Here is a 13,356-nt window from a genome sequence, read left to right on the forward strand (position 1 = left end):
GTCTTTTTGCAGGCAGTCGGGCTCCTTTGATTAACTTTAAGCAATTTTGACGGTATAATAGTTTTGATGAACGCATTTAAGTTCTGAAAAGGCTACGACATTTTTGAAAACACAAAAACTGTGTTAGAAAGGAAGAGTGCATACTTGGGTAGAAAATAAGTGTTTACGCTATCCTTATCTGCCGCTTTGTAGTGTTCCATCTAATATATATTGAACAAAAATATCAACTCAACATGCAACAATTTTACTGAGTTACAGTTCATATAAAGAAATCAGTCAATTGAAATAAACTTGTTAGGCCTTAACCTATGGATTTCACATGAATTGGCAGGGCCGCAGGCATGGGAGGGTATAGGCCCACTCACTGGAGAGCCAGGCCCAGCCATTCAGAATTCGTTTTTTTACCAAAAAAGGGCTTTATTACAGACAGAAAATCTCCTCAGTTTCATCAGCTGTCCAAGTGGCTGGTCTCAGACGATCCCGCAGGTGAAAAAGCCGGATGTGGAGGTCCTGGCTGGCGTGGTTACACGTGGTCTGCGGTTGGATGTACTTACAAGTTCTCTAAAACGACGTTGTAGGTGGTTTATGGTAGATAAATGAACATTAAATTCTCTGCAACAGCTCTAGTGGACATTCCTGCAGTCAGCATGCCAATGGCACACTCCCTCAAAACTTGAGACATCTGTGTGCATTGTGTTGTGTGAAAAAAATTCACATTTTAGTGTGGCCTTTTATTGTACCCAGCACAAGGTGCACCTGTGTAATGATCAATCAATCAAATGTATTTATAAAGCCCTTCTTACATCAGCTGATGTCAAAGAGCTGTACAGAAACCCAGCCTAAAACCCCAAACATCAGTGATCATGCTGCTTAATCAGCTTCTTGATATGCTACACCTGTCAGGTGGATGGATTATCTTGGCAAAAGGAGAAATGCTCACTAACAGGGATGTAAACAAACTTGTGCAAAACATTGTGAAATAAGCTTTTTGTGCATATGGAACATTACTGGGATCTTTAATTTCAGCTCATGAAACCAACACTTTGCATGTATATTTTAGTTCAACTACATATTCTAGGTGTGTGTGAGAGTTTGCGTTCCTGAGGGTCTTTTCAGGGTATATAATATGAGACCCGTCTCAAGGGGGTTAAACCGACATCTCCTCTACTTATTAAAGATATTCATGGCCCCATTCCAGTACTCCTAAATGGCTTCCTGTGCTTTGTCCTATCGCCTCTTAAATAATTGAATTTCCTTGAGGACTTCATTTCCTCAAGCTCCCGCAAACAATCACAAAGATTTTATTACAAAAGATTTATTAATTCTGTTTGAAAACAAAGAAACAAACATGACATTGTAACTAAACAAAATTAAAATGTAAAAAAAAAGTACAGAATTGCAGTTCTTCATTTCTCTAAACAGGTCAAAAGGACAGGCAACAACAAAAAAAAACTCAAGACTGAAGACCCCTCTGCATGTCTCAGTGCTATTAAACTACAACCACCCCCATGGGGCGAATAGAATAGAACCCAGTAAAATCATGGGTAATGTAGTACATAATTCACTTTCTAAGAATGTGTGGGACAGAGAGAGTACAAGTTATTGGTCCATGTAACGCTTAGTGTGTGTGTGTGTATGTATGTGTGTGAGCGTTGTATGATCTGCATGTCTTTGTGCACCTGTCACTGTGTAAACTTGTCCAAATGTTCCCTGTTCGTTCTGTCATCAGAAGCTCCAGCGAGGCCCCTCCCCCTCTCCTTAGTCAGAGTCCACCTCAGAGCTGGGGGGCGTGGTCATCACTTCCTCCTCTTCCTCAGACTCCTGAGAGAGCAAGAGAAAGACAAGTCTTCACTATGATAATCCCGTAATTTCATTTTAACGAACACTTTGATCATAATCTATCAAAATGGCTACACAAATAAAGTTATTCCTATTGCTGCCATGGTGACAGTGCAGTACCTTGCCCTTGGGTTTGCCTTTGGCTTTCTTGGCCTTCTTCCGTTCACCCTCAGACGAACTCTCCTCGCTGGAGATAAACTCTCGGCTCTTAAAACTGTCGTTCCCTCCTTGCTCCTTTTCTTTCTCTCCTCCGTCAGACTTCCTCTTCTTGCCTCCTGCCTTCTTGTCCTCCTTACCTCCTGCCTTCTTGCTCTCCCTGGTGGAGAAACGGAAAAGGGACATGTACGGTCAAAGATGGGCGGACGTTTGTGTCATGTTAAAAGCAAGGTTAGAGGTGTGTGTTTTGAGCGCTTGTAAGTGTACCTGGTCGTGTGCGTATCTGATGTTCACGGGTGTGTGTGTGTCAGAGGAGGCTGGTGGGAGGAGCTATAGGAGGACTGACTCATTGTAATGGCTGGAATGGAGTCAACGGAACGGCGTTAGACAGGTGGTTTCCGTATGTTTCAAACCGTTCCATTTATTCCATTCCAGTTATTACACGGAGTCCGTCCTCCTACAGCTCCTCCCACCAGCCTCCCCTGGTGTGTGTGTGTGTGTGGTCTCGTACTTCTTGGCGGGTGTAGAGGAGCCTCCACCGCTCTCTCGGTATTCCTTCATGGCTTTCTCATAGTTCTTCCTAGCCTCCTCTGCTTTCCTGTCCCACCCCTAGCAGAGAGAGACCCTTTGTTATCAACCTGTTTTGCTAAACAACGGTTTAAATACAGTTCGCTAGGAGGACAATTATTTTATTCAAAATGCCCATGGAGCACAGGAGGGCACAACCCAAGTTGAGATGCAACCCAAAAAACTAGACCAGGCGCAATGCTCACTCACCATCAAAAACATTGTTTTATTCAAGCAGCTACTACATTTAAAATGTAATAAATAGTTCCTTAATAAAATGTCTTTAAGTGGAGGACATTTGAATAAAAAAATGCCCCCCCCCCCCAACAAAACAAAAAAATAGGAGAAAGAGAGAAGAGCAGAACAGAGGAATAAAAAGTCATGACAGCAGATAAAGCCCTCACCTCTTTGTCTTCCTTCCCTATCTGTTTCCACATCTCTCCGGCCTTCTTGGAGATCTCCGTGATTGAGATTCCGGGGTTTTCCGACTTGATGTGCTCGCGGCTGGAGTTGAGCCACAGCATGTAGGAACTCATCGGCCTCTTGGGGGCGTTGGTGTCCTTCTGCTTCTTCTAAAATACACAGAGAGAGAGAGAAACATGAGCACACACACATATCACATGTGCATAAAAACAAACTATTTAGGTGCCTCCAGAGGTCAATACGAAGGTATATTTATCTCCGATACAATAAACATACATTTTACTGTTCACAACTTACTCCGCCCCCATTCCCCTTGCTCCTCCCCCTTCTCTCTTCCTCCCTCTCACCTCTTTGCGTGGCTTCCTCTCCTTCCTCTCCTTCACTACCTTGGCCTTCTTTGCAGGTTTATTCTTCTTTCCCTCGTCATCGCTGCCATCACCTCCGCTGCCGCTGTCGCTCTCTGACGCGTTACTGTCATACCTGAGAGAGAGGAATACTGTTAGCGCGAGAGAGAGAGAGAGGAACTGAAGTGGGCAATGGATGAAGGGGTAAAAACTCACTCCTCAGCAATATCACTCTCCTCCCCAGGGTTGAAAGACTCATCTAGTAAAGAGAAGAAAAAACATCACTAACACAGCTGCTCTGTTGGAAATTGAAATCTCTCACAACAGCCATACATTCCTATGACGTTTTTAAACCCACTAACGTATGAACGAGTCCCTTTGAGATCTCCTATTAACGAGGCGCTGCCTGTCAACGGGAGTCGTCACTCAGCGGTCCGGCCACCCTATTGGCTGCGGGAGTCGTCACTCACCGGTCTCTTCGTCCGAGTCGTTGCTGCCGTCTCCCTCCTCTCTGATCTTGCCCTCAGCCTTCATCCTCTCCAGGTAGGCATCGTGCTGGTCTTCATCGGAGTCACTGTACTCGTTGTTCTTACTCTTCATGCCCTGTTTGGGGGGGGAAGCAGAGTCAGACTACACTACCCATGATGCTCCAGCAAGGCCATGCATCTCTCTCTTCCTATGGACAGCAGGTTAAGGTACAGGGGCTGTGTTCCAACACTTTACAATGGCTTCCTTTTCTTACCTCCTTACCTTTAGGACTACTCCTAAGATAAAGTGAGACCAGGGAAGAAACTCAATTGCATTTCGTTGATTCCTCGCATCCTCTCTCTTTGCCTCCCTCTCAAAACCCATTGGATGAGAACAATGACTGTATATATGAATAGAGAAAGCCATCGATCACGCGACACCATTCATTCCTATGTAAAGACTCAGTAGCACATTGAAGCCAAATGGAGTCGGGTTAAGATGGCGTCTCATGGAGACATAACATGCGCCGTTTGAGCTACTCCAGGAAGTGACGTTGCAGGCTAGCTCAGTGCTGCCCCCTCTCATTTAGTAACTCCAGTTGAAGGCCAACCGGGGTACTGCAGTCTGCCATTATCTACTAAATTATCCTTTTATCTTCTTCTGTGTGGGATTTTACAATAATCGACTCAAGGACATACATCTGGGGTATTAGAAGTCATTTTTGGCACCATGATTGGTGAATGTTTTTTTGTTTTTACAAGAAGATTGACCACGAAGATGCCATTTTTTCCAATCACTATAATGGGGGATCGGGTTTTCTGCAAACAATGCCTGCAGTACAACGGTCAGCCTTGAACTCCACGGCTTCAATGAGGGAGGGGGCAGTCATTCTCCCCTGGATGAGGTCAGAGGTCCCTCCCCGCTGACCTTTTAATCCAAGAGGTTTTGAGGAGGCGAAGAGAAAGGACGCGAAGAATCAAGGAAACGCAATTGAGATTCACCCTAGGTGAAAAGCTTAGGAGCTAGACAAACAGGAGGAAGTGGAGGACAGAATCATTTGTAGTTCTTGACCATTCGGGTGACCCCAGGGTAGTCGCTTTGTTACCATGGCAACTCCCACCCAGGGCAACGAAGTGGGCCGTTGCTGGACAGAGCGGGCTATGTTTATATTACCAGAGAACATTATGGGTGAAAAATCAGGACTTCCTGTATTTGGTTTAGAGGACGTGTTTTGTCTTTCAGTTAACACACTGCAACACCTCAGGCAATACATTAGTCAAGACAACGCAGGCAACCAACCACACACACTCTCTTTTTCACACACACGCAGTCTCCGACATCTCTAGGTGTCTCAGCATAATCATAAACCGATTAGTAAATCATTTATGGCCATTCACAGCAACCAATCACCATGATTAGAATGGTAGCACCCTCCTCTCCCCCCCATCCAACACACAGACACGCCCCCCTGCCCACCACGCGAGCAGTAACCACAACAAACCAAAAAAAAACAAGACACCCCTCMCGAACCCCCGTAACCATACCAACCTTCTTCTTCAGGAGTTCACAACAGACACACAAGAAAAGAGCAAAATCCGTCAATACTTCTTAAACGCATCTCGGAAAGAGAGTCGAATGYATTTCCACCACAGTAAACATCTCCTAAAGGTTACCTCCTTGAATCCTCTATTCTTGATGTTGAGTTTCTTGGCGTTTACAAAGTCAAACAGCTTCCCGTACTCCTCCCTGTGATGGACAGAGGAGAGAGAGAAAAAAAAATAAAAAATGAAACCGCTCGTCAGGCAAAGAATCTACACGGTTGTGTGTCCGTTTCCAAGTCCCCCGCCGTACCTCTCTATGCTGCTGAAGGTGAACTGGTTCCCCTGCTTGGTCTCCACCTCGAAGTCAAAGGAGCGCGTGGTGGTGGTGCCTCTGGCGAAGTTGACACAGGAGATCTCCTCGAAGCGCAGGTGGACGGGCGGCTTGTGCACGTAGATGAAACCCCTCTCCAGCGGGTAGAGCAARCCGGACTGGGCCTTGTAGGAACATGTTATACACTGGGCCCCTGGGGTGTTCCTACAGGGGAGAGGAGGGGAGGGAGACTCAATTAAACGCACGACAAAGTGCTTTATAATGTAGTTCTTACAAAAGAGGAACTGTTGGAAGCACCACGGGGTTTGAACTTTAGCGAGAGGAGGAACATTGGTGTGTGTTTGCGAGTGGTTCCGGCAGGCGCGCGGGTTTTCTTTACCCCTGGAAGTTTCCGGGCACGGTGATCTTCCTGTTGACCAGAGCCTTCATCACTCTGCTGACCATCTCATAGAGAGAACCTGACATGTTCTTAGTGAGCTTCCCTTCATACCGCTTCTCCACCTCCTCCCTACGGAAAAAGAGGAGGGAGAGGGGGAGAGGAGGGATGGTAGAGGGAGAAAGAAGGGAAGGGCGCAAAGAGAGGGGGAGAGAAACAGAAAATCCGATTAAGGGATTCTCACCACCCGACAATACGAGTTAATTGTTCGTCTCCCATGTGCTGTTGAGCCGCTGTCGTTGATTTCTCCCACTCACTCGCTCATGTTGAGGGTGAGGCAGAGCTCCTCCTCCTTAGAGAAGAGCAGGATGAGGAAGTGGTAACGGGTCTGTCCCTGCTTGATGGGCGGGTCCAGACTGATCTATAGACGGAGGGAGGGAATGTGAATACAGTGTGAACGACTGCATTCACACTGTATTGTCCACGTGTTTGGTGCCGAACACAACTTAATACTGWCGACTGTCAAGCACTCACCTCAATCAAACACACACACTTACCACAAAGAACATCTGTCTCTGATCCTTGTGTGGTAGCAGGAAGAGACGCAGCACAGTGGTGTAGGGGATCTTGTAGTCAAACGTCTTACCATGGAGGTGGAGGAAGGCGGGGTAGATAAGGATATCATACCTGACACACAGAGAGAAGAAAGTCGGTGAACGAGGGCAAGAAAGAGAGAAAGACCTTTGATCAAAGTAGGTGTTTGTCTTGTAGTGGTAGTGCTGAGTGACCAAGTGATATTTTGTTTTTTGGGCGGTTATTAAACAACGAATTGACCGACATTAGTTGAATTCCATGAAGTTTTTTTGGGGGGGGGTCCAACACGCCGTTTCTCTAGAGAAATCAAATCATYCACGAGAGAAATCAATTCAAGAACTGTATGGAACTCTGGGCTGAAGGGAGTTTTAATTTTCTCTAAGCAAATATTTAACCTAGTTCGGCACAGAAATGTGGTAATTAACTACAATGACCATAACTCATGGCGCCCGTTTTTTCTGTCTCGGACAGAGACGGATGAGAGGGGAAGAGGTGAAGCGATTGGTTTCACTCTCACCAGAATCGGTCCAAAATAAGCTCAATGCGTTTTGGACCTAAGCTTGTCGCCTGCCTTGTCGCCTTTGGGTCAACGACTCCCATTGTTAGGGCGGAGACATGAGCTTCTCCTCATTATATTCAGATCTCTGGACAGATACACGTTTACGCCTGCTACGTTATGTTAGATATACACAGACCGTATGAGAGAGGAATGTACACAACACAATGAGGAGAGAGACAGAGACTGTTCAGGAAGTTRTATCTTATCTACTTTGAAGAACTAGTAGGATGACTAAAGACAGTACAGTATGGGGGAGAATAATGTTAGATGGCCTGGCTGGCTGACTGCTCCTGGCTGACTGCTCCTGGCTGACTGCTGAGGACTTCAAGGAATGAGAAATAATAAAGTCATCAAATAAAAACTAAGTAATAAACACAACTGAAATATTTGGTTTCATACACTAAGTGGACTTGACCGAGACAATGGAAGAGTTTTGGCAATTGACTGTTCACTATTTTTGGTTTTGGAATTTCCATTAAAATCATTGTAATGTCCTTATTTCATATTGCATAAAAAAAAAATGAAAATGTCAAAATAAAAAACGAAAACCGTGATTGTTTTATAATCAAACAAACCGACTTCAAAAAGCATTAATCGCTCAGCTCTACTTGTCCGTGGTAGTTATTTGGAAGGGGGAACGTATTAAGCCAGGTGAACAATTTGCAGATCAATCTGGTTTACGTAGAGTAACGTTATATAAAGTAATGACGGCTAATACTGATGAATAGTGGTTCATGGTGCTGATGTCACAGTACCTGCCCCTGGGTGTGAGGCACTGCAGCTCTTTGAAGACACACACAGCATCTCCTGTAGCCTGGATCACATCTGCCTTAGACAGCACATTCGCGGCAAAAGCCTGACAGGAAAGAAGGGAGGGTTTAAACAGGAATAACATTAATCACTGCATCATTGATGTTGCTGTGAAAATAACTGTTTCTGAGTACAGAACAGCTGTAGTGGTAGCGCCATCTGCTGGGGTAAAGCCAGTAAGGCACTGATGACCACCATTCAACCAGTTAGTTCTCTCCCTTGTACAGGTCCGGTAGTAGAGCGTGGGTTACCTCCACGGGGTCTGYCCCCTCGTCTGCGGGGCCGGGGGGGACGTAGAAACGGACCTCCATGAGAGAGACCTCAGCGTCATCGTTCTGGTGGAACTCCAGCGTCACCTCGTTCTTCCCTGTGGCACACTGGGACACGCTGGCCAGGGGGATCTCAAACACGGAGCTGTCATTCACGTCAAACGACAGCAACGGACCTGCGGAGGGAGGGGAAAGAGAGAGAGGGGGGGGGGGGTTCAAAACCACAGCTCCCATAATGCACCACAACATAGCTGGAGGAATACTACAATGAATGCTACAACAGATCAGTAAGAGAGATCCAGAGATGAAAAGGGTTGTTTTGTAAATATGCCAGCCATCCAGGAGGGAATTACAGGACAGTTAGATCCTCTGCTGGTGTTGTGTGATACGTGTTCAGTGACATTTAGAGGGTGTTGTTTACCAGAGAATTTAGCAGTGCCCCAGTTCCAGCCCTTCACACACATGTCCTTCTCTGTCAGCTCCACCTTGTAGTTGGCCTTGAAGAACTCCGAGATCCTCTCGTAATCCTAGGAGAGGAAGGAGGAAATGTGTGGCGGGGGGGAGGAGATGTGTGGCGGGGGGAGAGGAGATGTGTGGCGGGGGGGGAGATGTGTGGCAGAGGGGGAGAGAGGAGATGTGTGGCGGGGGAGAGGAGAGAACGTGAAAGAAGAAAAAGTGAGTAGAAAGATGTTCTCAGTTAAATCCTTAATGCCCCACTAGTCTGAAACTAAAAAACACACCCCCTTTCCTCCCCCTCTCCCTTCCTCCCCCTTGATGAGGGGGATAATTCATCAAAGCTCAATTATGGCCCCTTCTGCCGCTCGGCCCCCTGGGACGCTGGAGGTGAATGTAATCCGTCCGCTCCCTCCCTCTCCGCCGCTTACAATCAGCCTGTTTATTTATCCTGCAGGCCCGATTAGAACTGGGGGGCACACACACACACCTCAATCACTTCCACATGTGTGTGAAGGACAGTGTGTGTGTGGAAAAAGAGTGTGTGGGAAAGAGAGTTTATGCACCTGGGTATCAGCTTGTCTGTTGGGTTATTAGAGTGTGTGAGAGCCCACAGTCTGTGTGTGTGTGTGGGGGTGTGTGTGTTGGACAGCGAAAGAGAGACTATACGCCAAGCTGTGTGTGTGTATAGAATATCAGATCAGTGTGTTGACAGCATCTGTGCGTGTGTTTGTGAAGATGTATGAAGGCATTGTGTTTGTATGTGACAGGACATGTATACAGATCTAACTGTGTTTCCATTTCAGACTATATACTGGATATAAATCTGTGTGTGTGTGTGTGTGTGTGTGTGTGTGTGTGTGTGTATAATGACTGGCCTGTAACTGTGTAAAGACAAACATATCAGTGTGTGTGTTCCTGCTGTCCTCATCAGCCCCTGTGTTAAGAGCGCCGTCTCTCATTACAGCTTTGGCAGAGTCAGGTTGCTTACCTCACACAACCATAATAACACTCATCCCAGCCTTCCCATCCACTATCCACACAATTAATATATGCATATGCACAAAACACCAAACAGTGCCAATCCTCCACCCCATAGTTGTTCCATTCCACCACCCCTCTCCCCCTAACTAGGGAGGCTCACAATTGGCCCGGCGTTGTCCGGGTTAGGGTTTGGCCCGGGGAACGCCGTCATTGTAAATAAGAATTTGTTCTTAACTGACTTGCCTAGTTAAATAAGAAAAAACGAATATGATGCTCCCATAGGATCACCAGGGTGCTATGCATTAGCAGACACCGTAGCAAAGTATTTTGCAACAGAAAACGAAAACAAGCACTTCTCATTGGACAAGATCGTCCCTCCCCGGCTTTGTTTCCGTTTTGTGCCTCGTGAATACAACCCAGTTCTGGCTAACACCGTCGAGTCCTGATCAACACAAAGCAAACTCTGTTAAAGAGCGGTGCGCTTCACAAGTAGAACCAAATTAGCAAACGGATGGCTCGTGATACATGGATTTCAAAACTCGCCAGGGCACTTCACCACTCCTAAATCAAATAAATGATCATTACTTTTTGAAAACAGACATTCAAAGCTTTGAGAATGCATGGGGAGTGGGGCTGAGGTGGTGTTTAACCAGTGGAACATGATATAGAAGGTGAACACATCAAACTGACAGGCTGGCTGCTCCACTAACCTATGTTTGAATTCCTCACCAGTGACAGTGTGCAGGATAATAAACAATGACATCATTGTCTGAACCACCACAGTCAGAAGAAACCATTTTCAAATACACACTGATTAACCTCAGGAGACCAGCCTTCCTTCTCTCCCTTTCCAGCAGCACTGGTAAGGCTAGATTATACACACGCACTCACACACATCCACTCTTGCACTCACTCAACCAGGCACACAACCTGAGGAACAGATCAACAAATGTATCTGAAAGCTCACCCGACAACTACCCACGGAAGTCTCACGAAGAAACACACAGACAATCACAAACATTTTCAGACAAATTCTCTCAGTCGTTCACACATACCACTGCCTCACCGTGTCTCTGAAGCCGTCATATTTGTAGACATGCCCGGTGCTGGTGGCCAGCTTGATGCCGTGTCCCAGGCATACACGCCTGGAGTTGTGATACAGCTTGGAATCAAACCAGGGTGTCTGTAAGCGGACACCTCTAGCACCAAGATGCAGTGTCTTTGACCATGCGCCACTCGGGAGGCCAAGAACAAACCCCATTGTAAATACAACCTATATTTTGTGTTTATTTATTTTCCCTTTGGTACAATAATATGACATTTGAAATGTGCGAGTTAATGTTTACTGTTCATTTCTATTGTTAATTTAACTTTTGTTTATGATCTATTCACTCTGCTTTGGCAATGTAAAGCATTGTTCCCATGCCATTAAAAAGCATTAAATTGAAATTGAATTGAGAGAGCGACAGAGAGAGAATGATATGTTAAATCTAACAATTTCAAAACTAATATTTAATTATTGTCAAAACATTGAAATGCGTCTGCTCATAGTAGTAGTCATGGTATGTTGATATTGGAACAAGGCAACAGGATTTTACAAAGCTTTTACAGGATTTCAGTAACCTATTAGCGTAATTCCTGTGCCAAAGTAGTACAGAAGCTATATTGGACAGGACTGGTGGGGAGTCTTGTAGTTTCATCACCATTCATCGTCACAAATTAGCAATTCAATTGGAGAACCTCTCACGCATCTTATAACAACAGGCTGCTGCGTGCACCCCTTAGTGGAGGTGAGCAGCTATTGCATGCAGTTCTGACAACTATGAGAGGTTTTTTGAATTTCATAACAGGAGACAAGTAGGCCTAGCTTAATTAATGACTAAAATCATTCGTATTAACACAATTCTCACCTATTTCTAGGCCACGTTGTTTATGTGAGTGTCAGACGAAAGACCTACACGAGTCGGCAGAACACCTTTGAAAAGTGTTACTTTCTGGAAATTAGAACGAAACGGAAGTCAATTCAAAAGTAGTAGGATTATTTCCGGTGACGTCGGCTCTTGGGCTGATGCTTCACGCGGGAAACAGCGAGGTCTCCTCATCACATTGACAGTAAGCATCAATTTTGTTCGTTTTATTCAGGGACGAATGTAGCGGATTCTAAGTAGATGTGTATACAACCAAACAAATGAGACCAGTAACATTGGCCTAGCTATTATTGACCTACTGGAGTCAAATAGTAGCGAAGAAACCCCACATAATCACTAGCCAGCTAACGTTAACAGCTAGCCACACTGGCATCCATTTACTAGCCACATCGCTACGAATGGCCAACAAACCTATGGCAGCTAAATAGCTAGTATCGGCATGTTCTTGCCACAAAGAAAGCAGCTAGTTAGCTCCAATTTGCATATTGTTGTTCTCTCAATACTAAGCTTTTATACCACATTGAGTTGTTACCTGTAGCTAACTTAGCTTGAAATATTTACATGGTTGTTATTGGCTAGCTAGCCTAACTACATGTTTTATTTTACGCGAAGTTCGTTCTATAGTAAATAAATGTCACTCACATGTTGATCTCAAGGGAATTAGCTTGCTACCTAATGTTAGCTAGTTAGCTATTACAACTTGGGCTCCTCTGCAAGTTAATAACGTTGCTAACTAATTGTTTGACATTGTTTTATTCTGTGTACTCAGTTGAACATCACTTCTTGTGGAGGCAGAGATGGGAGACACGCTTGAGTTCAACGAGATCTACCAGGAATCCAAGGGGTCCTGGGTCAGTAGCTAGCTTACCTCGTCATGCCGTCTACCATCAGTGTCTTAACTAACCAGGTCCCGGAGAGCCCCATGCTGTGTAGGCTTTTGTTGTAGCCCAGTACTTAGATGAATCAGGTGTTAGTCCTGTCTAGGATGAAAGTAAAACGCATGCCTGTGGGTCTCCACACCTTGTGGGTATCCTGGATCAGGATTGAAGTACACATGGGTAGCATGTATATTAAGGTTGTCATGATACAGGTATCAGATACTAGGAAGGAAGGAAAGGACAAAACATGAAGCAGACTTCATTTCTTATTTTGGCACCAGTCACATTTTGTTTATTTGCAAGCTATAGCACACAATATTTGACAAAGGTAGGTTTTAAAGGACCATAGAGTGAAGTCTTTGCTTTGTCTTTGCTTTGAAAATCTGGTAGTGTAAATCAGTGGTTCCCAAACTGCGGGGTGCTTGGGGATCATCCCCCGCGCCTAATTGGGTAGTGCATCATCAGTTCCTCTTGTCCTGTTAGTCATTGCACACCATAGAGAGCTATATAATATATATATATATATATATATCTTGTTAGAAATGTTCAGATCAACTAGCCCATGTCAGCTAATGTTTTTTTTTCCTTAATGCTGGAAGGAACCGTGTTGTATTGATGTACAAATAAATGACCACAAACTGGAACCAACCATAACTCAACATCTAGCTACTATCAAGTTTGGCTATAACAATAGCCTAAGTGTATTTATGTGTGAGTGGTGACTCCCCGCAGAACGACGGTCGTCTGAGGTTCAGTAAGCAGAATCTGGTGATAAGAGCAGTAAGACTGGGAAGGTGGACAACATCCCGGCAGCAGAGCTGTCTCAGGCCACGTGG

General features: G+C 45.2%; 1 protein-coding gene across 1 annotated transcript; it reads right to left on the reverse strand.

The window, feature by feature from the left end:
• Positions 1-1,285: 1,285 nt before the first annotated feature.
• LOC111967501 (FACT complex subunit SSRP1) lies at positions 1,286-10,975 on the reverse strand. Its single transcript, XM_070445019.1, has 16 exons — positions 10,781-10,975; positions 8,699-8,804; positions 8,260-8,453; positions 7,954-8,054; positions 6,603-6,732; positions 6,363-6,466; positions 6,049-6,177; positions 5,649-5,873; positions 5,471-5,543; positions 3,800-3,932; positions 3,546-3,588; positions 3,333-3,465; positions 2,967-3,134; positions 2,507-2,604; positions 1,960-2,155; positions 1,286-1,821 (listed from the first exon to the last, which is right to left on the reverse strand). Exons 1-16 carry the CDS (start codon positions 10,973-10,975, stop codon positions 1,759-1,761), a joined length of 2,091 nt encoding a protein of 696 aa, XP_070301120.1. The 3' UTR covers positions 1,286-1,758.
• Positions 10,976-13,356: the final 2,381 nt, after the last annotated feature.

This window comes from Salvelinus sp. IW2-2015, linkage group LG8 (assembly GCF_002910315.2).
Source record: "Salvelinus sp. IW2-2015 linkage group LG8, ASM291031v2, whole genome shotgun sequence".
In the NCBI taxonomy this organism is placed as follows: domain Eukaryota; kingdom Metazoa; phylum Chordata; class Actinopteri; order Salmoniformes; family Salmonidae; genus Salvelinus; species Salvelinus sp. IW2-2015.